General features: G+C 30.8%; 1 protein-coding gene across 3 annotated transcripts in view; it reads left to right on the forward strand.

Moving 5' to 3' along the window:
• CSMD3 (CUB and Sushi multiple domains 3) overlaps positions 1–26,555 on the forward strand; it is a gene marked incomplete at its 5' end in the record, with an annotated part of 1,071,061 nt that overhangs the window by 382,924 nt on the left and 661,582 nt on the right. The window contains one exon of one of the 3 annotated variants that reach the window (XM_079901374.1): positions 8,918–9,229. The exons of the other annotated variants lie outside the window; for them this stretch is intronic. Within the exon in view, the coding sequence (XP_079757500.1) occupies positions 8,918–9,229 (312 nt within the window). The remainder of the gene's footprint in view (positions 1–8,917; positions 9,230–26,555) is intronic. 3 annotated transcript variants of the gene reach the window in all.

Raw genomic sequence — 26,555 nt, forward strand, 5'->3', positions numbered from 1 at the left:
GGTGTACTGATTTTCAGGAGTTAAGACTGTGGTTTTGGGATTATACAATTTGGGTCCAGTTCTAGCTTTTTAATTTACTAGCAAAGTGAGTTAGTGTATGTTTTGAAACTACTCTGAGCTTTAATATCCTCAGCTCATAGGTACTTAGGACTGTGTCTATAACACAGTAAATGTTCAGTAAATGTTGAGTCCTCTTTATAACATGTTTATTTAAATAGTCTGTTATCTAGTCATTTAAAGTAACCATTAGAATGACCAATATATTTATGGTGTTTTAATCACCTGTATTCAGAAATTTGGGGAGATTAGATACCATTCCACAGGTGAAAAGCCAAGTCTCCACCATCCTTATAAAAGTTAAAAGTATATGTAAGAAAAATGATTTGATAATCATTATTATTGCCTGTAATTGGAATATACAAAAGTCATCTGGGTAGATGTAAAACTTTTAGGTATTTTAAACCACTTTAATGATTAAGAAAACTTCCTTTTCTTTAATATTTTTCATCCAAAAGTCAGTCAATTAAACTGTATGTGATCTTAATCAAATAGAATACTCTTACTCATTATTAGGCTTGTATAGGCTTCATACCTTTGTTTTATTGATGGTATTGTAAGACAGTCTTTTTACTTAGAGTCTTGAAATAAAATGTAGTCTTTGTAAGAAAGGTTACTACACAGAATAATTACATGAAGAAATATGAAGATTTACCTTTCAATGTGGGAATACATATTTTAAATACCCCAACATATAATTATATATAATACCCCAATATATAATGTATATTTGCCTATCCAGTTAATAGTAACCTTTAATGGTAGACTCAAGGTTCTTACCATTTCTAAAGGTTTTGAAAAAACTTTCCTTCAACATGCTACTTTTTTAAGCCAAGATTTGTATTTTTTTTCCCAAGAAAATCACTCCTGCAACTAATTAATTAGCTGCTACAGGATAAAAAGTGTTTTACAGAGTGTTGATGCAGGAAAATAAGACTTCCTTTGGCTTGAGTTTCTTATTAGGCTGCTCTACTTCAGCATATTTATGCAGATATTCACCAGTTGCTCAGCAACCTTTCCACAATAAATACCATAATAGTCTTTCTTCCAGAATGTCAGCACTTTCCTATCTGCCCACACCTCCATTACACCCACCTGTTAATAATGAACCTAGTTATTTCAAACCATATAACAACCACATGGGATCAGATATCAACCTATGATAAGTGCCTCAACAAGTAGTGTTCAGTGATCTTACTGCAAGCTTCACACTCCTCGTCAAAACATATATTTCTCAAACTGCCCCTATTATTTCTTTTGAGGAGAAGAAAACTTTACAATAAACTAATTCAAACTAAATAGTTGAGCAATCACTCTGCTATGTGTGTTCTCTGAACCAAAAAAGCATTTGTCTGATAAGAGAACAACTATGAGAGAGCAATGCCTAATCCTAAAGAGCATTGTTTTTTTTTAAGTAGCATCTGGATACACAGAGAGAAATAGCTCCTTGGTTCCCTTTAAATCATATCACATATATGAAACCAGCATTAGGTATACTTTATACTCTAAGTATTAAAAAAAAGAGGAACACTTATAATTAGTAAGAAAATGACAACCCCCCTGCCCTCCCCAATCTAGAAGGCCATTATAGAAGGAAATAGAGGATAAACATGGAAACACTGAGATAGTCAAAGTAAGCAGGACTCAGGGACATGATGAGCTAGGTCAGGATAAAGCCTTCTTTTATTTTTTCTTTCAACCATGATATGTATAAAGGGTAACTCCACCAGTTCCTTTCCCTTACTTCTTTCCCTTCTCCTTCACAATACCAAATATCATCATTATAAAATATTTTTTTGGAGGGAAAAAGGTTCTGGAGAATGGAAGAAAAGGGAAACACTACCCTCATTTGAGAAAAGACAAATGAAAGAGTGATTTATGTGTTCTTAGATGTCCCTTCCTCTTTTCATTACTTATGTTCTAGCACGTGCAATATTAATTGCAGTTATAATTATGTTTTTATATTGTTTAAATACATCTGAACAGGTCCAATTTCTTTCTTATTTATATCCTTAAAATACATTTAACACTCAATAACTATTAATTAAACATGAAATGTTTATGTTTTTGAAAAATAAGAGAGAAGTACATTTATCCACATTCATTCTTCCCTCATATATGTATGAAACATTCAAGGGGAAGTGAGAGATATACATGTATAAGACATGATTTCTACTTTCAAAATGTCATTAATACATATCAGTTATTAGAGGCAGCAGTGTTCTGAAAGTGAAGGAGTTCCTTATGTTACACTTTGGAATAAAAGATATGTGGTATCCCTTTAGGCTAACAATGCCTTTAAATATTCCATGAGAACTGGCAGCTATTCCACAAGATTTTGTGTGGAAGGAAATTAAACAAGTGTGTGTTAAGTTACATTTTGTTTGGGGGAAACCCAGAATGTGTCCTTCTAGTTCTGCTAAGAGGTAAGAGCTGCTACAAGAAAGAGGTCTCAAAATGCAGGATTCTAGGAGGTGGTTTTAGGAAAGTGTGAAGGGACATTCTATCCTTTTATTCTTATGAAATATGACAAGGATGTTGTGAATCTTACTTCAAAGCTAGGTGTTCAAGTTTTATTGTCAGTATTGTGACTTTATGGATTAACATCATGCTTAATTACACAAAAAAGGCTTCAGTTTGCATTTTTGAATATTCTTGTGAGTGGTGTGTGTGTTTGTGACTGGGCACATTAAAATTAAAAAAAGACACCTTGGACCTACCACTACACATTGTTGAGACTTCCAAAAATGTATGAAAAGGAGTGATAAGATGCTGACGCTTCATTTTGCAACTTCACTTTAATCAACTAGGTGAAGCGAGAAATGGCTCTTAGAGAGAGAAAATCTTCAAGATCCATACAGCCCTCTACTTAAATTTTCCCTCGCATGAGCTTACTGTATTTTTAGTACTAAGAAATTAGATGTCTCTTCTCTCACATTCTGTGACAAACTGTGAGGATATTTAGTGTAACATTCATGGATTTATACTATATAACATATAACATACATAAAATGTTATATGACAAGTATATGTATTTACCATATATACCACATTACCATATTACCATATATATGTGTGTGTGCATATATACACACACGCACACAACGTAGTTTTGTTGTGGTAGACCAACAGAGTACTCTCTGTATGCTTTCTAAAACTTGGTATTTTCTATGTTTCATTTAGGTAAAGACATTTATGCTGGTTTGGCATGTGGGTTTATCAAAATTGCAAACAATTCAGAATATGGAGTTTTTATCTTGTATATAAACAACTTGGCATTAGCACATATTTTGTTGAATATTTGTTTTATAATCATTTATTTACTCATAGTAAGTGTGGATTTAGTAAATGTATCACTAAATCTTGCTATCATCAGTTTCAACTTAGATTGCAAATATTTATTCATTTAAGATCACTTGCATCTGATAAACAATAACAAGTCCACTTGCAAAAGTTAATATTGGTGTCCCTTTTTAATGCTTAAAAATTTAGATATAAATATATAATATAAATGTAAATATATATCAGTATGTCAGTGAATTCAGAAAGACAATATTTATTTAAACTCTCAGTTCTATTTTTAAATTAATGTGTACCTAATTTATTTAATTAATTCATGATCATAGAAAATCTGTTACTTGGATTAGTGAGATCAACTTCTTTCCCATTTCTCTGTATCAGAAATCTGGATTTAGGGGGCAGCATTTTTGCATTGTCATATCATATTTTAATAGCTGAATGGTTTCTTTCTTAGAGATGTATCTTATAATTAAGAATATCTTATATTTATTTAATGAGATGTTTTAAGATCATAGTCTTATTTAGTTTCAAAATAAGTGAAGCATTTTAATTTAAAATCAAAACTTTATAAGACCAATATATACCTGCTCTTTAAAACTAAATTAGAAACTAATTTTTTCAGGATTTGTCCATTTATTTTCCTAGTCAGACAGACAATTTTATATTAGGTAATGACTAATCAAAGGTAGATTATTTATATTTTTCCTACAATTTAAAGGCTACTTTCTATTTGTTTACTTATCTCTTCTATAAATTGAATATTCATAGTACACCCACATCCACCAGATTATACTATTAAATGCTAAGCTGTACAGATTTTAGAATACTGGAATTTATAACGTTTAAAATGCAAAATATTTATTTTCCCAACTACAGTATGCTTCCTAACTGTAACATGTATCAAAGCAGTGGCTTTGTTTTACTTCATCCCCTCATATTTTAATTAGTTTTCAAGAGTCCTCATTTATTGACACTTTCCTGTAAGTTTCATGTAATATTAAATGAAAGAAGAAATACAACATACAAATTAAAATACATATGCTAAAATTTATAGAATATCTAAATGTGACTCATATAGAATTGCTGCATTAGTTGTATTTATATTTTATTTTGATGTTTTTTGTATATTTTTTCTTTTGCATGTTTTCATGTTAAATATGTTTATTGCATTTTTCTTCATTATATATCATTATGCCACAAAATTATTCAATTAAGATTATTTTGTTATTTAAGCTTTTATTCAAATGTTTCATTTGAAATGCTAAAATCAATGGAACAGAATATATGTCTTATATAAAATAACATGCCAAATATAAATATCTAAAAGCTACTTCTATGGATACGTAGTTATCTTTAACATGTACTTGTATAGCTGTATGCATTTTGGGACATCCACTCATATCTCTAGCAAAATATTCTGTTCTTTACGTCTGTGATGAGTTAGACAATAATTACAAAGCAATATAGCATAATTAAAAAAAAACTGTAAAACTAAAATTTTAATCAAAATGAAATTCAAATTCAATTTTTTGAGTTTTTATTTAAGATACTTTCTATGATGCATTTATAAATCGCTTTACATGAATTATGCTTAGTACCTTGCAGATTGTTGAAATAAGAAAGCCTTCAAAAATATAATTTTTAATATGATACATAATAAAATCCAAATTTAGTTATATAATTTAATTGTACTATTATATAAATTTGCCAATTTACATGTGTAACACATGTCATTTTCCATTATCATAATTCCAAGAGGACATATAGTTATGATTTATAGAAGCATGCTTATATGTGTAAATCATTTCATTTTATTTTTGTTATATTTGAAAATGTTTTTTATTAAAATATTAATAAAATTATATTTTAGATGTATTTATATTTTAAACATCAAATTTATAATATATCTCTAGCAAGTTAATTGACAGGGTAATCTAATTGTGATAAACTACATCTTGTATACATGGTTTTATTTCTAATGAAGAATGGGTTTTTTGAATGTACAGTTTATTCCTAAATTTGGGTTGTATGTCTTGTAACATGCATTTAATACTGTGCTATTAAAGATAATACTTACGTAATTGTGTAGCATACTTAAAATATTTTAAAAGAAAGTTATAGTTTAATATTGAATTAGATATATTATATATTTAATATTGAATTGTTGATATATATAATCCTAAGGCTTTTTCCAGCATTGGCAATTTCCTCATAAAACAGTTATGTATGCAAAAATGTTGAGTATTTTGAAACTGTTAAAAGATGCATTTTGACAATTTAAAAATCTGTTTCACACACTGCCAATTTAAAATGGTACCAAAATTAGTATTCTAAATTGGTCTACATTTTAAATAAAATGATTATACGATATATGATATAATTGTATAGTGATGGATGATTCTATTGCCTTATAAAGGAAATCAATGTTTTTTATAGTTCCACTACATATATATGTATATATAAGTGCCTAACTAAATTTAGATGCACTTCTATTTCCTGCCATTATGAGATACATCTACTTTTTACTGTACAGAAATTTGAACATTCTAAATAAATCCATTTCACACTAACATTGTAAACTATCATGGTTTGGGAATGTTGACACAAATCTTCAAGTAACTATTACTTATGCATTTAAATCTTCATATTCCACACTTTTTCAGTGATGTTTTTGAAAGTTCAAAACAAAACCATCAATTTTTCCTTTCTTTGTAATTATTCTTCATTTCATTATACTGTTTGACCTATGATTTACCACATTAAAAATTATAGTCATGTTTCATTCATGAAATTTATCCTCTTTATTATTGTTATTATTAACAATAATAATTATAATTATTATTAAATTCATTCATTCTTTTATTCTTTTTTTTGAGGGATATTTCTTGAGCATCTGCTATGTACTGGGTATTGTCCTAGATACTTGAGATTCAGCAATGAATGGAATTTACAAAAATCTCAGCCTTCAGGGACCTTGCATTATAGTATGGGGAGGAAAAATTATGAACACAAAATATAAGTAAAACATAAGAACTGGTTAGTAAAATATCTAGCTAATTACACTATGGTTATTAAATAAATGTTTTTTTTAATGCTTTATTCAAATATTACACCCTGTTCTGCATTCAGGTTAAGAGAATAATACTGAATATTCACTACCAATAGCCAGAGTAGAACTCTATTACTGAAGATTTTAAGATTGGGAGTGCTAGCAAGTCCTGGATCTAAACGCTACTAAAGATCAGTTCTAACTCACAAATTTGTTTAAGAACTGTATTTATCCTCTGGGAGCTTCAAAAAACGGGTGTTTGAAATTAGTCTGTAGAGCTTAAAGATTAGTTATAGAAGCAACCTGGACACATCCTAAGAATTACCCCAGATTCATCTACCCAAATACAAGAGATTATTTAGGATTAATTGTAATGACCTTCAGTGATGAAATATAATAAATAGCTATTAATTTACTTCCTTGCTAAAGGTAGAAATGCTGAGATTTGAGAGAGTACAAATTCCATTATTTTTTATACTTTTAGATTGCATTTAGCAACATATGTTTACAGTTAAATGCTTTCCTTTTTTAAACTAAACCTGAAAGCCTGGAAATTATGATAAAGTCAGGAAAAGTTCTAAAGTATTAGTTTTTATCCTGATTTGTCATACTTCCTTTCAAAAAGAAAGGTGCAATTAAACTTCCCAGAATAATATGGACCAGGTACTTTTTTTATAGTAATGAGCACATGAACATCAAAATGTCTGATTTACCATGAGGTCAGTTACTGAATGTTAGTAATGCATGTGTAGCTATTGCTTAATCATGTGACTAAAGAAAACCCTTACCAAATATTAGCTTAATAAATATTACTGGCCAATTTGCATAACCAACATGCATTTAGTAGATTTTAATATTCACAAAGTAACTTGGATGAATATTCAATAGCAACTTTTTTCTGATTAACGCTTTACAGTATATTAAAAGTCTTTAAAATAATCTGATAATCGTCATACCTCATTTACCCCTGCCCACCACAAAGTACAATCATTTAATTTTTTGAATTTGTAAATCAAATTAAAATGATACGAAAACACAGGCTGGAAGAATTAGTAATAGACATGTGCTCCTTTACTTGCTTGTGAATGACAGGGGTTCATGTTTGACTTCTTTTTAGAGTTTAAAGCAGGAACCCGAATTACTAGTCCTACTAAGCATCTGCCTACGGGGTGGGGGGAGGGGAAGGAGGCAGAACATGCTCAAACCACATTATGTGATATAGCTGTTTTTTCTCTCGCAAAATGAATAAAATATACCCATGTATTTTTGTCTAAAATATCTAAATATACATTGTGGACAGAATTTTGAAATGCAGTTTATTGAGAAAGCAAGTATATAAAAACATATACCACTCATTGGCTTTAAAAAAATACTCAGAAGTTTTCTAACCAGGACATGATTATTATTCCTAATTAGTAGCTGTTCCTCCAAAATTCAATATTTTTTTCTTGTTAAGCATTTTAGCTGTCAAGATCCTTTTAAGTATATCTTCATTCTGTTTCATGCTTCTATTATAAAGTTACATCTTTTTTCCTTATGTGAGAATTACGTACTACCAAGCACAATCTCTGAAAAAGTTTAAGTGAAAGAAAAAAGAAAATCCTAATTTGGTACCTTTAAAACAATTTTAAAATTATAGTGAAACTTTAATAAGGTTAAGAATGTAGAGAATTACTGTGACATGCTTATGAGATATTTGGAAACTTTCAACCTTTTTTTAAAGCTAGTTTTGTATGAATAAAATTTCCATGCTAATAGTTAATTTTCAGTCATTTCTAAATAAAACAATTTAATTTTAACTAATTGAAAATTGGTTAATCTCAAGTTTTACTTTAAAACTCTGAAAAATATTACCCAACTTCCAAAACAACCTGGTAAATTCTAAAGTATGTATAGCTCACGACATTGAATATTTTATCATGTTGACTGCTTTCTGGCAAATGAGGTTAAGATAGACATTTACATAGAGTAGTTTTTCAGAGCTTCATTTTTTAAAATCATTTTGTTTTCAATTTGGCTTTGATTTTTAAATTCTCCTTTCTTCACTTTTTTGTCTTAAAATAGAAAAATTTGATATTTTTCCCAGAAATCATGAAGTGATATGGCACAGACTATTCAAAGCATACTTCTGAGAAAAGTGTGGTTACATAGTTACCCATTCTGTCAAAACTTGTCACTTGCCAGGCATTTGTTGCTAAAAAACATCTGTAGATAAATAATGAATAAGATTGATTCAAGGCCATGTAAAGGGTTTACTGTTTCACCTTTTTCTCCCTAATGTGTTACAATTAAAATGTGGTATATTTGTGTATAATATCCATTCATAGGTTGATTGATATAGACCAAACATCAGATCTGGTTACTTCACATTTTAGTGGTGTGTTTGTGTTTTGCCTTTTCATGTTTGATAATACTTAAGATGATAGAGGGAATATAATTTATTAAACTTATCAGAAAAAAACACAAAATTTAAAAGAAAAAGTTAGCATCTAGTGCTACTGTGTCCCACAGGTTCTTCTCCATTGACCCACACTACCTCCACTGGTGAGTTAGAGGAGCATAACAGGACTACCACTGGTGCTATTGCTGTTGCTAGCACATCTGCAGATGTTACTGTATCCAGTGTTACAGCTGTCACCATCCATAGACTTTCCGAGGAACAGCGAGTGCAAGTAAAGAATATCAGAAATTCAGGTCTGGACCCCAACACATCCAAGGACGAGCTCTCTCCTCATCAAGCAGATATACAAAGTACAAGGAGAAGACCAAGAAATGCTGAACAGATAGAAAGAACTAAAGAGCTTGCAGTTGTTACTCATAGAGGTATTGGATGTTATTTTACTTGTGCCCATTTAGTTACAGCCAAAGCTATATTTTGGTAATGATTCTAATTAGAGAATGAGCTCAAACAGAGCCAAGATGTAGGAAGTGAAAGAAAGAGTTCAAAGTAGCTGAAAAATATAGACAGTAACAGTCAGAACCTGAATAATTTGAAAGTACAAAAATTAGAAAAAAAAACAAATCAAAATGCAGTGCAAATGTTGGAGGGAGGAGGGAGTAAAAATAGAAAGAAAATAATGCATAAGAGATAGTAAAAATAAGTACTAAATACCCATTGCTTATTATATACCACTTATGGTATTGAGATAACATGAAAATAAAAAAGCCATTTTTCTATTAATAAGTGCACATATTTACTGATTGATGATTTATCCTATGTAGTAATTTTCATATTTGCATGAAAATTTTTTTACACAAATGTTAATTTATTATTGAGAAAATAGATAATTTGATTGGGAAAAATGAAAACATTATGTCTGGTGATTATTTTATATAGCTTATTCTACTGTTTCTGAATTACCTATTGCCTGACCCATATGATTGCACTGAGAACAGATTTCTCATTTTGAAAAGGTAACAGGTATTCATTGATATTATGACTCCAAATTTAATATTGCTTAACTTCCTACTTTAATTTTTAGAGATAAAAATACCACAGAGCCAAATCATATATTGGTAATTTTCTAATCAATTAATATAAGCCTATGTTTTACAAAATTAGGAAGTGTAGCAATTTTCTGTTTCTTGGTAGCAGGTTTCATTGAACAGTTTAGGAAAAAAATAGTGTAGTATCAAAAACTAACAAATATATATTGATATATGCATCAGTGGAAATATTAATTAATTGCACATTAATATTTGGAGAACAAAATATCTACTCCAGCTCTATTTCCAACTCATAATCATATATTCTCCAAATATAAGTAATAGAAAACCATTCAAATGCTTAGTACACACTAAGGAGAAAAATCATGACATCTTTACATAAATTGATTGAAAATCATACAGAAATATCTCAGGAGCTCATTTCCATCAGAACTCATACTGAAAGTACTTACTTTGATTCTCTTTAATAAGAAGCTTTCTAAAATGAATTCTTGGGAATTCCCTGGTGGTCCAGTGGTTAGGGCTCCGTGCTTCCACTGCAGGGGTCATGGGTTCAATCCCTGGTCGGGGAACTGAGATCCTGCAAGCCGCGTGGCATGGCCAAAAAAAATTTAAAAAAAAATGAATTTTTAGCATGTGATAGTCTCCTTTAAAGGATTAAAATGATATCATCTTGGTTCTCTATTCACTCTCCTACCATGAATATTTCCACTCATGTGAATATAGGGATCATTATCAAATTTATGATTTGCTTAATCAAGTAGATTTTCTTATTACTGGGAAACAAAAAATGTGTAAATATTAATGAAATATCGATTAAGAAAAAAGCCCTTCAATTTAGTATTCTCACTCTCTTCAGAAATTTGCATGAGCTAATTAACATTAACAAACTTTCCTGTATTCATTCTATTACCCACTGAAAAAGAGGCAGGTAATTTTCGGACATAAGTTTATTATTTATCAACTAATGATACAAATGCCGCTTCAGCCAAAGTTTGCCATCAAGTGATTTGAGAAACTCTGATGCTACAAATTAAATATTTTGTAGAACTTGAATAAATAATTCAGATTGAAAAAGGAATAAGTAGTTGTCAATTTTTAGATTAAATAATGTGATTTGAAAATTAATCTAAAATTTGAAGTACATTCAGCTAAATTTCAATTAAGCATCAAGATTACATCCTTGGTAAATTCCAAATCAGTGCTCAAATTTTCTCAAGTGTTGTCATAATCTCCCAGTGCTGTTTTACAGCATTCAGAACATTTAGACCTGTTTCACATATATTCTTTCTAAAATAGTGTTTATGGATATGATATTCATTCAATGCTGCCATCTACCTTGGTCATAAATATTTTTAATCATTGATGTTTAAATTATGTTTACAGAAAACATTTTGAATGTTATAGTCATCATTTTTTTAGTGACTTAAATTATTATACTTTCATCAAATCTTTATTTTAATTAAAATTTGTCCTTCTGACTCTTCTTCAGTAACCTGCTATTTCAGTGATTTTAGTTGGCTCATTACCTATTATATTTGACACACAAACTATTAACATTTGGGGAAAAAAAATTGTCAATGTTAGAAGTAAAGGAAACCTGTTATCCTAGATCTATTATGCTTTTTAAAAACCTCAATATACAGCTATATTTTCAGATATAAAACAGTCCTCAAAGACTTTAAGCAGGACCAAATTTCTAAATTAGGATTGGCTGACATGAAAACAGTATTCTTTTTAAGAATAATTTCAGTTCAGCCAGCATGTCTGAAATGCCCACTGAGCTCTGTTCTGTGCGAAATAAGGATAAATATTACATGGTCCCTTCTTTCGAGAGAGTGAGATAGAGTGGAGAACATAGAGAAATCCATCCTGGTGGGACAAGGAAGATTTTGTAAAGCTCATGGCTGAGCAGAGCACTAAAGGAGTTACAGGATGCATGTAGGCAGTGAGTCCTTTAATTGACATTTTAGATGAGTCAGTAAAAATAATACAAAACTAACTTGCTTAATTTTTCTAGATATTTTAGAGAAAAAAATAATTCTTGTTTGTCTATTCCATTCTGCACAATGTAGTCAGAATTACCTTTTAAAAATGAAAATCTAGTCACTTCACTCCACTGCTTTAAAGCTTCCACTGTTTTTCCAGTGATCTTGGGAAAAAAGCCGAGACTTGATGATGACCCATGGGAACCTCTGTGATCTGGCTTTTTGCCTATATCTCCAAATTCGTCTCTCTCACAGTCATTCTTTATTTTTTTGGCCAAAAAGAATTTCTTTTAGTTTGTCAAACATACCATGTTCTTTTTTACCTCAAGCCACTCCCATAAGCTATTCTTTCTTCCTTTCAACCAAATCATTCTAATTCTCTTTCCAAGATTTAGCTTAAATTGTTGTAACTAGCGACTTTAAGTTCTGTAAGGTAAGGAGTGGATGGGTCTTGTTCAGGCTGCATTCCCAGTGCCTAGAACAACTTCTGACCCATAGACATATTTAGATAATATTTAGTAAATTGATGAATAAATGTTTACAGTTTCACCAGCTAGAGTATTCACTCAAATGACTTAAAGGCTTAAAATTATATTCTTCAATATAATCAAGTATCCATGTATTTCAGTATTAAAGATAGCTATTTTGTTACAGTTATGGAAAGCAGTGTTTTTAACTACTTTGAAAGGCAAAAGTATTCTCATGTACTTACAATAAAATATTGCTTTTTTATTATATTACCACTTTAAAATTCACAAAATAAAACTAGATATAAATGCCTTGCTTACGCCCTTTTCACATTTATAAAATCAAAGAAAATTTATAAATGAACATAAGCAAGCTATAAATTCAATAAATTTCATATGAATAATTAATTTAATACAATGGATATTATTTTACTGAAATTAATTACCATCTAAAGCATATATACAATAGAGATTGTAATAACATAGGTTTGTTTTTATGTCTACAAGTGTGTACAGTTTTGTACTGTGATAATTTGGCATTTTTCATCATGTTTCTCTATTCACACTGCAATTAAACTTTCATTTTTTGAAAGTTTCATTTATGAAACTTTCATTTTTATGATGTCTTTTGATCATTACTAATTCCTAATTTGTCTATTCTCAGTAACTTGAGGTAAAGTGCTTACAGTTTACACTATTACCACTATGAAAACAAAGAAAACAAAGACACTGAAATTGTTCATAGTATTTGGTACTTGTGAGTGTGTAGATTCAAAAATCTATGTATTAATTTATGATTAATTAAACCTTAAATCACTAGTTAATTATAAAATCTGCACAATTAATAAATAATTTGAAAAAAAACTTGGAATATTTATCAAAGACATTTTCAATCCCAAGAGGGTACTGTTCCAATTAATTTTTCCTATAGTACTATAGTTAAAACATCAGTAATTCAACTTAAGTTATCCTCTTAAAAGTTTTTTTTCACTTTCTATTTGTTCTTAGTAAAAGAAAACCCTTTCTGTTTTTCTCCATTTAAAAAGGTTCTTTAACGTTGAAATATAAACAAGTAAAAGAGAAAAATACTGATAAATAATGTTGACTTAGCTCTTCTTTAAAAACAGTGTATTAACACTACAGTTTCCTTTATTAGTGCCCAGTAGACTTCAAAATGAAAATTCAGCTTTATTGACTGGATTTTAGTCCACTTTTGTCACCTGCTATGTGTGAGACTCTTTGCAGGTAATGTGAACTATTAGGGTTGAATTTCCCTATCAGTAAAATAGTATCACAGTATTACATTAGGGTTATAGTGAGGATTAAACACAGTATTAGGTACAAATGACAAAAAATTTCAAGTATTTTCTCCCAATGGAAAGGAAAAACCAAATTGTCCACCGTTGCTGGTTAGTTTTGAGGTCAGAGAGCTAGGCTGAGTTTATACTCTGTCCCTTATTAACTATATGATCTTGAGCAATAACTTCAACTCTCAAACCTGCAATTTCTTAGTAACTGAGAATACCTACCTCATAGGTAGTTATGTGAAAAAAATTTAGCACAGTTGCTGGCTTATGTTTAACAAGTAGTAATTGTTATTATTTTTATTATTCACCAAATACGTTTTAACTCTTGCTATGTACATGATATTGTGCTGTATAGTAGAGATATAAAAATGAACAAAGCAGGCTGTGCTATGATGTAGTCTATATAACTTAAAAAAAAAGAGTAATTACAAGCTTATTACGAGAAACACTGCCATAGCAGTTGTTTCGAAATGTTATTGAAGAAAGGAGAGGGACTGACTACCTCTAAGTGTAGAAGTCAAGGAAAGCTGCACAGAAGATATTTGTACAAATTATTGAGAGATGAACAAAAGTTTCAAACTAGTAAATTGTGTTTATATTGCTAAGATGTATAAAGAATGCTTTGAGTAGATAGTGCTGAATAGAAATATGATGAACCTATACCAAAATAAATAAAGTGTTCAACTTTGCTTAAAGGAGTATTTACAGTCATATAAATAAACCTAAAAACAATTGATATTTTTAGCTTATTGATTATACAGATGTTTAAATTAGATAACATAATATCTAATGATATTTTAAATTTTATCAGAATAGTTTATTGCTTTATGATTTCTTTTTGAAATTATTTCTCAATATTTACCTAAAATACCTTTTCAGCAATCTCTAAGCCCCATAGTTTATTATTATAGCCCTAAGAGATTTCAATTCAAAGTTGACTTATAATAGCGGGACATATGTAATATTATTACAAAATTATAAGTAAAGAGTCCTGAATTTCTAGGATTATATCTTTTTAAATGGTCACTTTCAGATCATCTACTACAACAGCATTATTTTTATACAGGAAATTGTGGTCTGGAAGAGACCATATGAAAACCCAGTCTTCATATTGCTAAACTAGTATTCATTCATCCTTCCATTTACTCATGGTTCAAAAGGGCCTAATGCAAATCCTTTTATTAGGTGATATTAAGGTTAAAGTAATATAGATGACAACCATAGTTGGGTTTTCTTCCTCAAGAGGTTTATACTATTATACTAAGAGGTTATACTATTAAAACAATAGTCATTAAAATGTGTTTTACTCTAGGTAAGTTTTTTAAACATTGTTTTTCTTATATATTGTGGTGGAATGGTATTTCTTTTTTTTCAATATGTAGACAAGTTCTGTCAGCTGTTAATGAGCAGCGATGGTAGTTGCTATTTTCATGTAAAAATGTGAATATATTCTTCTGGAAAAGTTCCCATATACAATTATAATAATTATAAGATCTCTTTTATTGTTCTTCTTAGCAGAAATTTAGATGACTGTATCATCTTGTGGAGTCAAATATGTGTCATAAGCATTTATAGTCATTGCCGCTACTTGTTTTGACATAGTGTAGTCAATTCTTCCATAGTATGTTTAATAGCTAATGATATTAATAGGATCAAGCAGGGTTTTAGCTTAGTTTATAAAGTAACATGAAATTATGTTTAACTGAAATTGAATATGATGTAGAGCCCCCCCATAATGGCAGCATAAAAGAAAACCTATTTTAATTTACCAGTTTGCAAGTAGAACTTTTTATTGTTTTCAGCTTTAAGGTAAGAGTAGTTAATTTAGCATAAATTATTCATTTTAGGTCAGCAATTTTAATTCAGACAAAAGCAGGAATTTTTAAAAATTTTATCTTAAGCAATAGTTTTTCAAGTAAGCTCATCTGAACTTTTTTTTTTCTTTTTTTTTTTGTGGTACGCGGGCCTCTCACTGCTGTGGTCTCTCCCGTTGCGGAGCACAGGCTCCGGACGCGCAGGCTCAGCGGCCATGGCTCACGGGCCCAGCCGCTCCGTGGCATGTGGGATCTTACCAGACCGGGGCACGAACCCGTGTCCCCTGCATCGGCAGGCGGACTCTCAACCACTGCGCCACCAGGGAAGCCCTCATCTGAACTTTTAGATTGCCCAACAAAAAAGGGAAAACAATATACTATCAGACTTACATCTACACTAACTACAGTTTATTTCAAAAGTCAGTATTTCAGAAGTGATATGTAAAAATTTTGTTTAAAACACTGGACCATAATATGACAAAAACTCTATTGTGTGGAAGTAGCAGTTCTTGGGTGCCTAGTATGTGCCTGTCATTAATAGGCTATTTGGCCACATGTAGCTATATATTTTAAATCTTTTCAACAATTTGCAAGCAACTAGTACTGTTTTCAAAATTTCTGTTAATACTTTATAGAGTATAAATTTGTAAATTGAAACATTTTTTATTAATCTTCATAAGCAATATCACAGTGAGGAATTTAGTTTATGGGTGGTTACTTAAGTCTTTGTGGATACAGATATATGTCCATCAGGTATCAGGATTTATTGAACATATTATCTCTGTGCTTAAACGTATGATAAATTCAAAAGAAATTTAAGATATGGTCTCTATTTTCAAAGGAAAATTTGTAGAGATAAGATAATAGAGAAAAATTATTGGTCAATTCTAAGAGAAAGAATTGCTGCAGCATGATATGTGAGTGAGGATGAGTTATAGCTGTCTTTAAACATGTGATGTAATATGTTATATGTAGGAGAGACCAAACCTGTTCTGCCATAGGTTGTAGAACTTAGTGTATGAAAACACAGGAAGGTACAAAATATATAATAGAGAAGACCTTTCTAGCCTTGAATTTTGTTCAAATATAGAATGTGTGCTTCAGAAAACAGTAAATTCCTAAATCACTAATAAGGTATTCAAGCATAGCTTGATGGACAAATTGGGTATTTAGAAAGCATTAAACATCAAAGAGTGTTGAAATTATATGACTGTCACTGTCCCTTATAATCCAAAGTGTATATGAATCTATCCAGAGATCTTGTATATTAATTAATGTATTTATCATCATCATCTATTTTCTCTTGATGTTTGAATTGACGTGGACTTATCTTTATGGTTATCTCATTGTAAAGCTAGTGTTAAAACAACCATAGAAGTGGCTGACACTACCATCAAAAAAGTTAGATTGTCACTCTCCTTATCCCAGTAAATGGAAACTTAGACACATAAACATTTTTCGCAGGACCGTTGCCACACATTTGCCTTAAATTCCAAAAGCTCTCCATTTGAGGATCCAACTCTAGATTGCCTTTTAGGTAGTGTACAAAACTACAGAGTTATTTTCTTCAAGACTTCCCTTCCTTCCCTCCCTCCCTCCATCCCCTTTCTCTCCCCTCCCCTCTCCTCCCTCCTTTCTTCCTTTCCTTTCTTTTCTTTATTTTTTTGTCTCTATTTTTCCTTTTCTTTCTTTCATTCTGTTTCTTTTCTCCTTTTTATTTCTCCTTCCTCCTCCTTTCCTTCTTTTTATCCATCCATCCTTCCTTTCTTCCTTCCTCTCCTTCTCTTCCTTGCTTCTTTCCTTCCTTATTGCTGTCTTTATTTGTTTCTTTCTTCAACAAAAGTTCATTGACTGCTTGCAGGTCATATTTTCTTCTAGTTCCTTATTATACAACATTGAACAAAACGAACACTGCTTTTTGAGTTTATATTCAAATAGGGAGAAAAGGACAAGCAAATAAACGAATAATTACCTGATGGTAGCAGAGATGTCAGAGAAAACAACTAGCTAGAAAGAGCTTGAGTTTTTCTTGCAAAAAAGAAAGCCTGAGGTGCCTGGAGTTCAGTGGACAAGAAAGAAAGTGCAGATCAGGTGGGAAACAGGCAGGAACTAGACCATATAGGCTCTGAGGCCTAGGTAAAGAGTTTTATTTTAATGTAAATGAGACAGGAAGCCATTGGTAGGTAGGCTCTATATTATCTAATGTAACTTTTTATAAGACATCATTTTAGCAAGAAATTACATAAATTTTAAGTAGGTAGGAACAGGCAGACAAATTAGTAATGTATACGGAGGTGCAATTAATGATTGATAGAGATTTTAGAGTCTAAGTCTTAGACTATGCTTCTCAAACTTCAGTGTAAACACAATCACCTTGCAGTCTTACTCAGATTCAGGTTGTGACTTGATGGGATTGGGATGAGATCTGAAATTCTGCATTTCTAACAGACTGCAGGTTCTGCTGATATACTGAATAGCAAAAACTTACATGAGGATTATTATGGAGAGAGAGCAGTACATACCAAACAGTACCTGATCTCCATCCATTCTCCATGAGATCTTGTTCTCCACTAGAAGAATCACAATGTTGATAAACTATCTCAGATAATATAGTAAAAGCTAAACTTTAATTCTGTAAGAATGACTCTAATGGTGGGAAATTAATGAGTGGAAAGGATATTTTAGGGCAGATGGATTTTCCAGATCAACCTTAATGACAGTAATTAATTCTGTCAACCCTTAGGAACGACTGAGCAGATTACATTAGTTATGATTTTACTGGAAAAAAATCAATGAATGTATGAATAAATGATAAAAGCATTCCCAAGTCAGATTTTAACTCATTTATTACTTTTAATTTTTACCCTAAATCTACACCTTAAAATGATATTTTTAAAGTGTGTTATTGAATAACAGAAAGAACAAGGTTTTACTTTCCCTTTATTGACCATGTTTCAAATCTTTGAAAGTCTGATAGACAGGAACAAAACATAATGAAAATAAGGATAAAAAATTGATTGCCAAATCAAAAATTTTCATGATTGAATAAATAAGCATTATCTTCTATTTTACATAAATGACGAAATTGCACTTGCCTGCTTGAATTCCCATGTCCTTTATGAGAGTAACTGATGTATTGATTTTCATGCATGTTTAGCATAATAACAGAATAGAAAATTTATGACATTTTAAAATTTAATTACATATGATTTTTGTAAGATACTTTCATTTATTAAATGAACTCAGCCTTTTATGTAAGAACTTTGACATCATTAAAGTAAACACATATTTAACAGATAGGGAACTGTTAACCTTTAGATGGGTGTACTACATATAAATATTGACTATTGCGTTCTTTATCAATATCTTGTCCTTTTTTGTTGTTTTTTTCACTGTTCTCTTGACTTTTTTCCTAATCATATTATTTTGTGGAAAATTGTGTTAATGTTGATATTTGTAGCAGCTTAAAAATACATGTCCAGAAATGTATCAATTTATGATTTAAATACATAATTATTTATTGAATATCATCTTCATATTTCATTTTCACATTTCATCACATTTGTGAAATTGTGAAAACATTCATAACAGTAAATATGTTTTTATATTTCCAATTCTTTTACATTTTATTGAATACGTTATTTTTAGGGAGAAAGAAGAGAAAAAATAATATGTTAGAATGTACTCGGTAACAGATTTATGCAATCTTAAAAGGTATTGGATAAAAATACTCCAAATGCCTGAGGATCTTTATGACAATATCAAGCAGTGAAAATTATTTTTTTCACAAATGACGTATCTGCAAATAATCATTTTAACAGTTTTATTCAGTGCTACTCCTTAAGGCGTGCTTTTGAATTATTCCTTTGCAGAGATTTTAACAACTTCTGATGACCCAGTGTTTTTGTTTTCCTTTAAGTAAATCTTAGGAAGCGTATATCTTTTAGCATTAAAACTGCAGCCATCATCTTGTAACAGTGATCTTATTTCATAAATTGTATTTTTTCAGATTTTCTACCCCACTGTTATGCCCACCAATAATCATTAATCAGACATTTTGATAGCTTATTCTTTATATTAACATATTATTTCTCATTTTTTACAGAATGAGCAAACAAGGGGAAATAATAATAATATGTAGAGCTTAAAAGGGGAGTCTTAACTTTAAAGAACAGAGATGGCAATGGTTTTATGTGTAACTGATTTCCCCAAATGGTTATCAGAGCTAATTATTTTGCCTGTGAATGAGATGATCACAATGTGAGCTTTGTGACTTTTAATATCTTTTTTACTTGTTAAAATATTTTGAAGGGGCTAGACTTCCTATTTGTGCTCAAAGCTGGTGCCAAAGTGGACTCCTCTGCCTTTTGGAGAATGAAAAAATGGTCCTATATTAGAGACATTTTTATCTTGTTCGGACTTATTTCAGGGTATTTTCACCCACTTTTGCAACAAGCTGCTTCCCTTGCATGTAGTTTTCTAGAGCATATGGCTACCCTGCTGTGCACGGAGTGAAATCACATAATTAAGCTTTACAATTTTAGGAAGAGAAGAACCTTCATATATGGCAGAGCAGCATGGTGTTAAGTTTGGGTAGATCATACGGTATATTTTTCTCTTCATATGTAATCGTCATTTGTATTCTAAATCATGGACTATTGTTTTTTAGTGTTGATGTTTGATTGTTTGTTGTTTAAAATAGTCTTCAAATGGCATTTCTTAATAATACCAAATGAGATTAAAGTGTGAGAAATTTCTAAATTGATTTTATCCAGAGTCCAGAGAAGTTAGAAAATTTTCATTTAGTTGGCTTACATCCGGAGAAGGGTGTTGGTGGGGGGTGGCAGTGATCATCAGCTCTCCTGAACTTTACTATTAGAAAGAAATGCAGCCAAAGTTGATTTACTAAAAAGACTGTATGGTAATTTGAGTTTCATCTAGCAGTTGACTTTTGCTACACCTTTTTATTCATCTGTTTATACTTTTAAAATAAGCCTTTAAGAAGCTTCACGCCATGGGATTATGTCTGGCACTATCAGTTAACAATTAATGTTATTCAGTATTCAGTATTAAATTCAGTTAATGAAGCTGGTTCTGCTCCATACTAAAGTAAACCATGCTTAAAATCAGATCTTATTGACTACTTAAATTTATCTATTATTAGCATTGCATTAAAAAAAAATGAGGATAGGGTATACTAATCCAATCTATTTGTGATTTCCCAGGGCATACACTTGGGAGTTCTGATTGGATATATGGCATGCTGTTATTCATAGTCAGGTGGTGGTGTAGTTGCTAGAATGGGTGTAGTTCAAAGTCAAATGAGTGAATATATTTTAGTAGTATATGTATTGGGCAATCTACAGAAAGGAGGGAAATAATCTCATTTTGAGTGGCTATTTTGTGGTTTAAATAAGACAGTAGGCAGAGTACATATGCTTTAGACACACAACCAATAAATGATACTGTCCCCTTCTTGAGTCTTTACAAGAAGAAAATATGCTATAGTTACATAAAAATTTTATTGGGTAAAGATAGGTGAACAAATTAAGGAAACGATCAGCACAGAGTTTTAAATTTCTTACATAGCTTATTTCCTTAGAAATAAAATATATAGTCTAATGCAATATTGATAGAGAATTATGGAAACAACTGATATATACAGCTGTATTTAGCTCTGTTCATATAGATCTCATGTTTAAGTTGTTACTAAAATAATGTGCAACATCCAGTTTATCTTGGGTTTCTGTTAGTCCCACATTTTTTTTTTCCTTGCCAGTTTTACCCTTGTTTCAATTACTCTCCAACCTCAAGACAGCCAACTCACTATCTCCTCTCTCCTTGTGAATTCCTATGCTTCTTGAGGAGATAATTGCTAGAAAAGAACATAAGATGTGTGATCTAGATTTCAAAATATTCCCTAGGAAACAAGTAAGCAACCAATGGTAGAATGATGAGCAACAACCATCCCTATTTCTACTTAGATATTATCTGTTTAAGTATGTGAGTCATTATAGACAACTTAAGAGATGATGTTTAATATAGTATCTGAAAAATCAAATTTCTAATGATTTTCTTGTGCCAGTGGTATATCAATTAGTGTCCTTTGGGAAACAGTTGAACATGGGTTAATTCAAGGAAGGTTTACTTACAAAGGGATTATTTCTAAATGAGCTGATGTAAAGGAACCACAAGGGATCATGCAGCTAGGGTAGTAGCAGCTGGGCTGTCACCTTTCCAACCAACTGGGATAAGGGAGGGGAGAGATGTTGGACAGAGAGAAATGTATATGTCTGGCATGAAAGGACTGGTAACCTTCAGTTAAGGGCACATTTCCAGTCAACATAATGGGAGGGACCCTGCAGGATAATCCCGATCTTACTTTCCTCCCTCCCTCCATCCTCCTGCTGGAATTCTCCAGAGGATCAGAGAGTCTGTTCATAGAGTCTAGAGCATCTCAACTTAAATGTTCATAAGAATCACGTAGTGGTCTTGTTAAATTGTAATTTTTAATTCATTAAGTCTGGGATGGGGCTTGATAATCTGCTTTTCTAACAAGTTCCTAGGTGATGCCAGTGCTGCTAGTGTAATGCCACAGTTTGTGTAGCAGGATGTAGCCTACACAGATCAACCTCTGTACAAAGAACAAGGAGGAGAATAGGTCTGGAAAGGCATGTGGACAATATAGTTGGGCTATGAGGAAAACATAGATGGGTTATGATGAGAGTGCTTTGCTGTCTTCAATAGCCATGAATTTAGCAGCATAACCCTGTATCAGATACACTGTCAGAGTCCATCTATGCTTATTTAAAACAATCCAGGTAGTGATACCAAGCCTTCATGAAAAACTTGGATAAAATATAATAATCTGAAATCAGAAGGATGAAGGAATATTGTTACTTATTAAAGTAATAACATTTTCTGGATATTATATTTAAAATTATTCAGTGTTCTTAAATTTGTAATGGAAGAATATATTCCACTGCCATCAGTCATGATACTCATGAACCGTGGTCACTCTTATTCAAGCAGTTGGCTTCTTTCCCAATTAGTCTCGTATTGGAAGGCATTACATTGTAGATAAGTGATCTGTGACATTGTGCATAAAACAAATATGTGACATAAAATTACCTCATTTATTTTGAATTAGAAAACATTATAAACTTGCAGGTATATTTTTGTTCTTGAGGTCATTTGAGAAGTTTTGCCTAATCTTCATGTTCTCTAAGGCATTCATGTGAAAGCGAGAGTCATTCTAATCATAAAAAAAAGAAAAATTGAGTATTATCATTTTTCATGTTACACTTTATAGTAAAATTATATTTGGTAAAATTAATTAGTGAAAAGAGAACAGAAATTAAAATAAAACAAGCATGAAATAATTACCATTCAAAAAATATGAGCTATCAAAACAAAAAAGGACATAAGAAAATGATTGAATTGAGTGGATCTTAATATTTAACTGCAGGACTAAAGATGATTAAAAATAGTTCATTTGAAGCTGTCAGAAAATGAGGATTGAAATTTCATTAAATTGATGACTGAGACAGTTTTAAAAGTGTTGAAAGTATTCGTGAACCATACCAATGGTAACTCTTCCCATATGGTGACTTTTAATATGCCAATTATAAGAATCCCTAAAGAGAATATATAAAATTCCACATTTTTCTTATAATCCTGACATTTTACTGCACACCATAACTGTAAGACCTGTTACGCCAAGCATTGCTGGTGCATCTGCTGGTACCTACGTAAGTGTTATGGATTTCTGAAGTTGTTCCATTTCTGGAAGGGAAGAAAGCCCACATACAGAATTTAGCGTCTTTATTCATTAGCATCTACTGTCTCTTAAATAAAAAATAACAAAATTAATTCAATCTAGAAGACCTGTGAAAATTAACAAATTGATTTTATAAAATATGATGTCTCCTTTTCACACTTGCAACTCTGTTCAGTTTTCCAAGTAAAAATTTTAGACTTATTCCTTAGTCTGAAGTGGTTGAAAAGTAAAATTTCAAAGATTTGGGGTCTAGGCTGGTCTTGTTACAACTTTGAGATGTTATAACCTTAGAATCCTCTTTTATAAAAGTGCAAATGGGCCTGTTACAAGAACACCTTAAAGTATGCTGAATAACGACACATGTGTTCATATAAACTAATATGATTATATATGTGTGTGTGTGTGTGTGTGCGTGTGTGTGTGTGTGTGTGTTTCTATACATTTATACTAAATTTACTGTCTTGACCAAAGAATTTGGGGAGGTTTATAACTTTATATAAAAAATAAAATTTAAGTTGGAAATCCAGGGAGAGTTTATGAATTTGTATAACATCCCTACACAGTGAAAAAGATATAACACAAAGTAGTTGAAAAATTTTAGTATAGTGCATCCCCAACTGGAATGACATCTGAAACTGACTAGATCTTAAAATTATAAATAATAATAAAATAACTAACATTTACTGAACTTTTGCCATGTCCTGATTCTTAGAATTTATTTTAGAATTTAAGTATATGGTGCAATGTATAATTGTAAATTTTCTTTCAACTAAAAATAGGGTGTCATATAAATTTTATACTTACATATTCAATATGCAAGAGTAAGTGCTAGCCACAAACTAGCAGGGTAGCATAAGTAGACGTTTAGGACTTAAAAAAATACTGGAGTGTCTAAACCATATTACTTATCTCTAGTGATTTTTAAAAGGCAGAAACATTAGATTTTAGGTAATTATAAAATTGAGTATACACCATTTCTTTTAAAATTAATTGGTCTGTCATTTTAAATTTGAGAATATTTTGGATCTTGCATATCCCTAATATATGTCTTTACAAATGAATTTGCAGTGCTATTGAACATATTTCATTGCACCACTAATTTTCTCATCAAATGAAGGCCAGTATTATTTCTTTTATTTTAACATATTCTAAAATAAAATATTTTTCACAAAGACTCATGAACCACTTACTAATATGCTGTTGAATTTTCTATTATACCTTTTTTTACTGTGTAGTTCAGAAATATGATTTACTTGCAGCATACCTTAATCATTTTCTAAAATTATACTATAGCAACATTTATAAAGCAAATATTCTTTTCTCAGAAATTTGTATCCAGTGGTAACTCTTATATGAAAGATAGTAAAACAGACACCACAAGAATACTACCTAGTTTTTCCTGGCATCAGTGTAGTTTCTTGATATTTCTTCTTCTAAGGATAATATGGATGGAGTGACCAAATAGCCGCTTCCATGCTAAATATGTTCTGAAGAAGAGTTCTGCCAGTACAGGATGTAGAAAAAAAGTGTTAAATTTTAGTGCCTTTAGGCCTGTGACATGGAGCCACAATTTACTTTCAAACAAACAAAACTTTTCCTCTGAACATAGTAAAATACTTTTAGAATCTCTAAAAACATTTTAATCTTTGAGATAGAATTGAGAATTCGAGAATTCTGATTAATTAGTCTTTTCTGCTTCCTTTGCTCTAAATTCTACACCTAAATACTTACGGGTAAATGAATGAATCTCTTAGGAATGTATAGAGAAGTTAAACAACTTGTTCCATGTCTTGTGGGACTAGAATACAGGTTTCCCAACTCCTGGTCCAGTGAGAGAAATGTCACAAATAACACACTGTGTTTTAACATTATCTAGATCTATATAAAATCCCTTAGCAAGTGATTGATTATATATTCTAATACCCATGTAAATGGATCTACTGTCAATGGTGAGATGTGCCATGTTCTCAAAATGGAACACACACACGCACACATGAGCACACATTAGTTTTAATAACCAAAACAAAAACTGATGAAATTTATTTTATTAGTATAGTTTATTTATTAAGTATAAAGATAAAGATGATACTTAATTCAAAATAAAAAATAGGAATTATATAGATAGCATGATGTCAAAAACAGTTTAAAAGAAGAGAAAGGAATTGTACATTTGAGAAGTTGAAGCAAAAATAACAAAAATAAATCAGTAGGATACAAATGACTTTCTCAAAATAAATTATTTTCCTTTTCTCAGGGACCATCATATTCTCACTTAATTGTAGATTTATAATGCAGCTACTACCACTTGCAAGATAAGTTATTGTCAAAATAAATACAAATTTGGAAGATTAAGATAATAAACAGAATGTCTCATTTGTTTTATTTTTATTGTTGTATTTGAATATAATTTAAGTAGAAAATGACAGGGCTTTTAGATGTTCTGATAACATTTAATAAATAGTGCCAATGTTTTTCTATAGGAGTCCCATACAAATCTAAAGTAGTTTTTTCCAATGAAAAAAATATTCTGCCCACTAATATTAAACATGTCTGTTTCTTCTTTTTCAAAGATAAATGTTCTGAAAAATTACAGATTTTCACTGTATATATATAGGAGTGAAATAGAATAAAAAAATATTGGTGTGTGACTTTTGAGATTATGTAGTGAAGAGTCTATCAATTTTAAAATAAGGAACTTGAAGCTGGGGAATGTTTTATGACTTTCAGTTTTAGAGGCTGGGTGATAGACCACGTAAAGGTCATGTTTTCTAAGCCTCCAAGTGATGGTTGAATTCCCTTTAGTGCATCTGTGTATTGTGGTCAGTTTCCTAATGTTAAAGAATGGCACCAGCGCTTTGTTCCTACTAACAGAGATTCTTCAACATAAAAATAAATTCATATGCCACCTGTTTCACAAAAAAAGTGTTGACATTTGAAACAAAATCTAGCAATTTATCCATGTATGTGCATATATGATTAATCTTTATAATAAGGCATTGTGATTTAAATAATTTCAATTAAGTGACTTTAGCCAATTAACCTGGAAGTTAGATGACTTTTAATTAAGTGACTTTAGCCAATTAACCTGGAAGTTAGATGAGGTTTATCAGTCACCATCAGTTTTTTGTAAGTTTTTAAAATTCAAATTCTTTTTGAACATAACTGAACAATAATTGATCTGGAAAATAGTACACTTATAATCCTCTACAGTGGTTTAAACTGCTTAAATGAGGATTACAGAAACAAAATGTTTTTCCCTAGTGTCTGGGACTTACAACTAAACAGATGGATTTGATTGTTGGCCTAGTATATTCCTTTCTGCCAGACATTTTCTATATTATAAAGT

The sequence above is a fragment of the Stenella coeruleoalba genome (genome assembly GCF_951394435.1).
Source record: "Stenella coeruleoalba genome assembly, chromosome: 17".
NCBI lineage: Eukaryota > Metazoa > Chordata > Mammalia > Artiodactyla > Delphinidae > Stenella > Stenella coeruleoalba.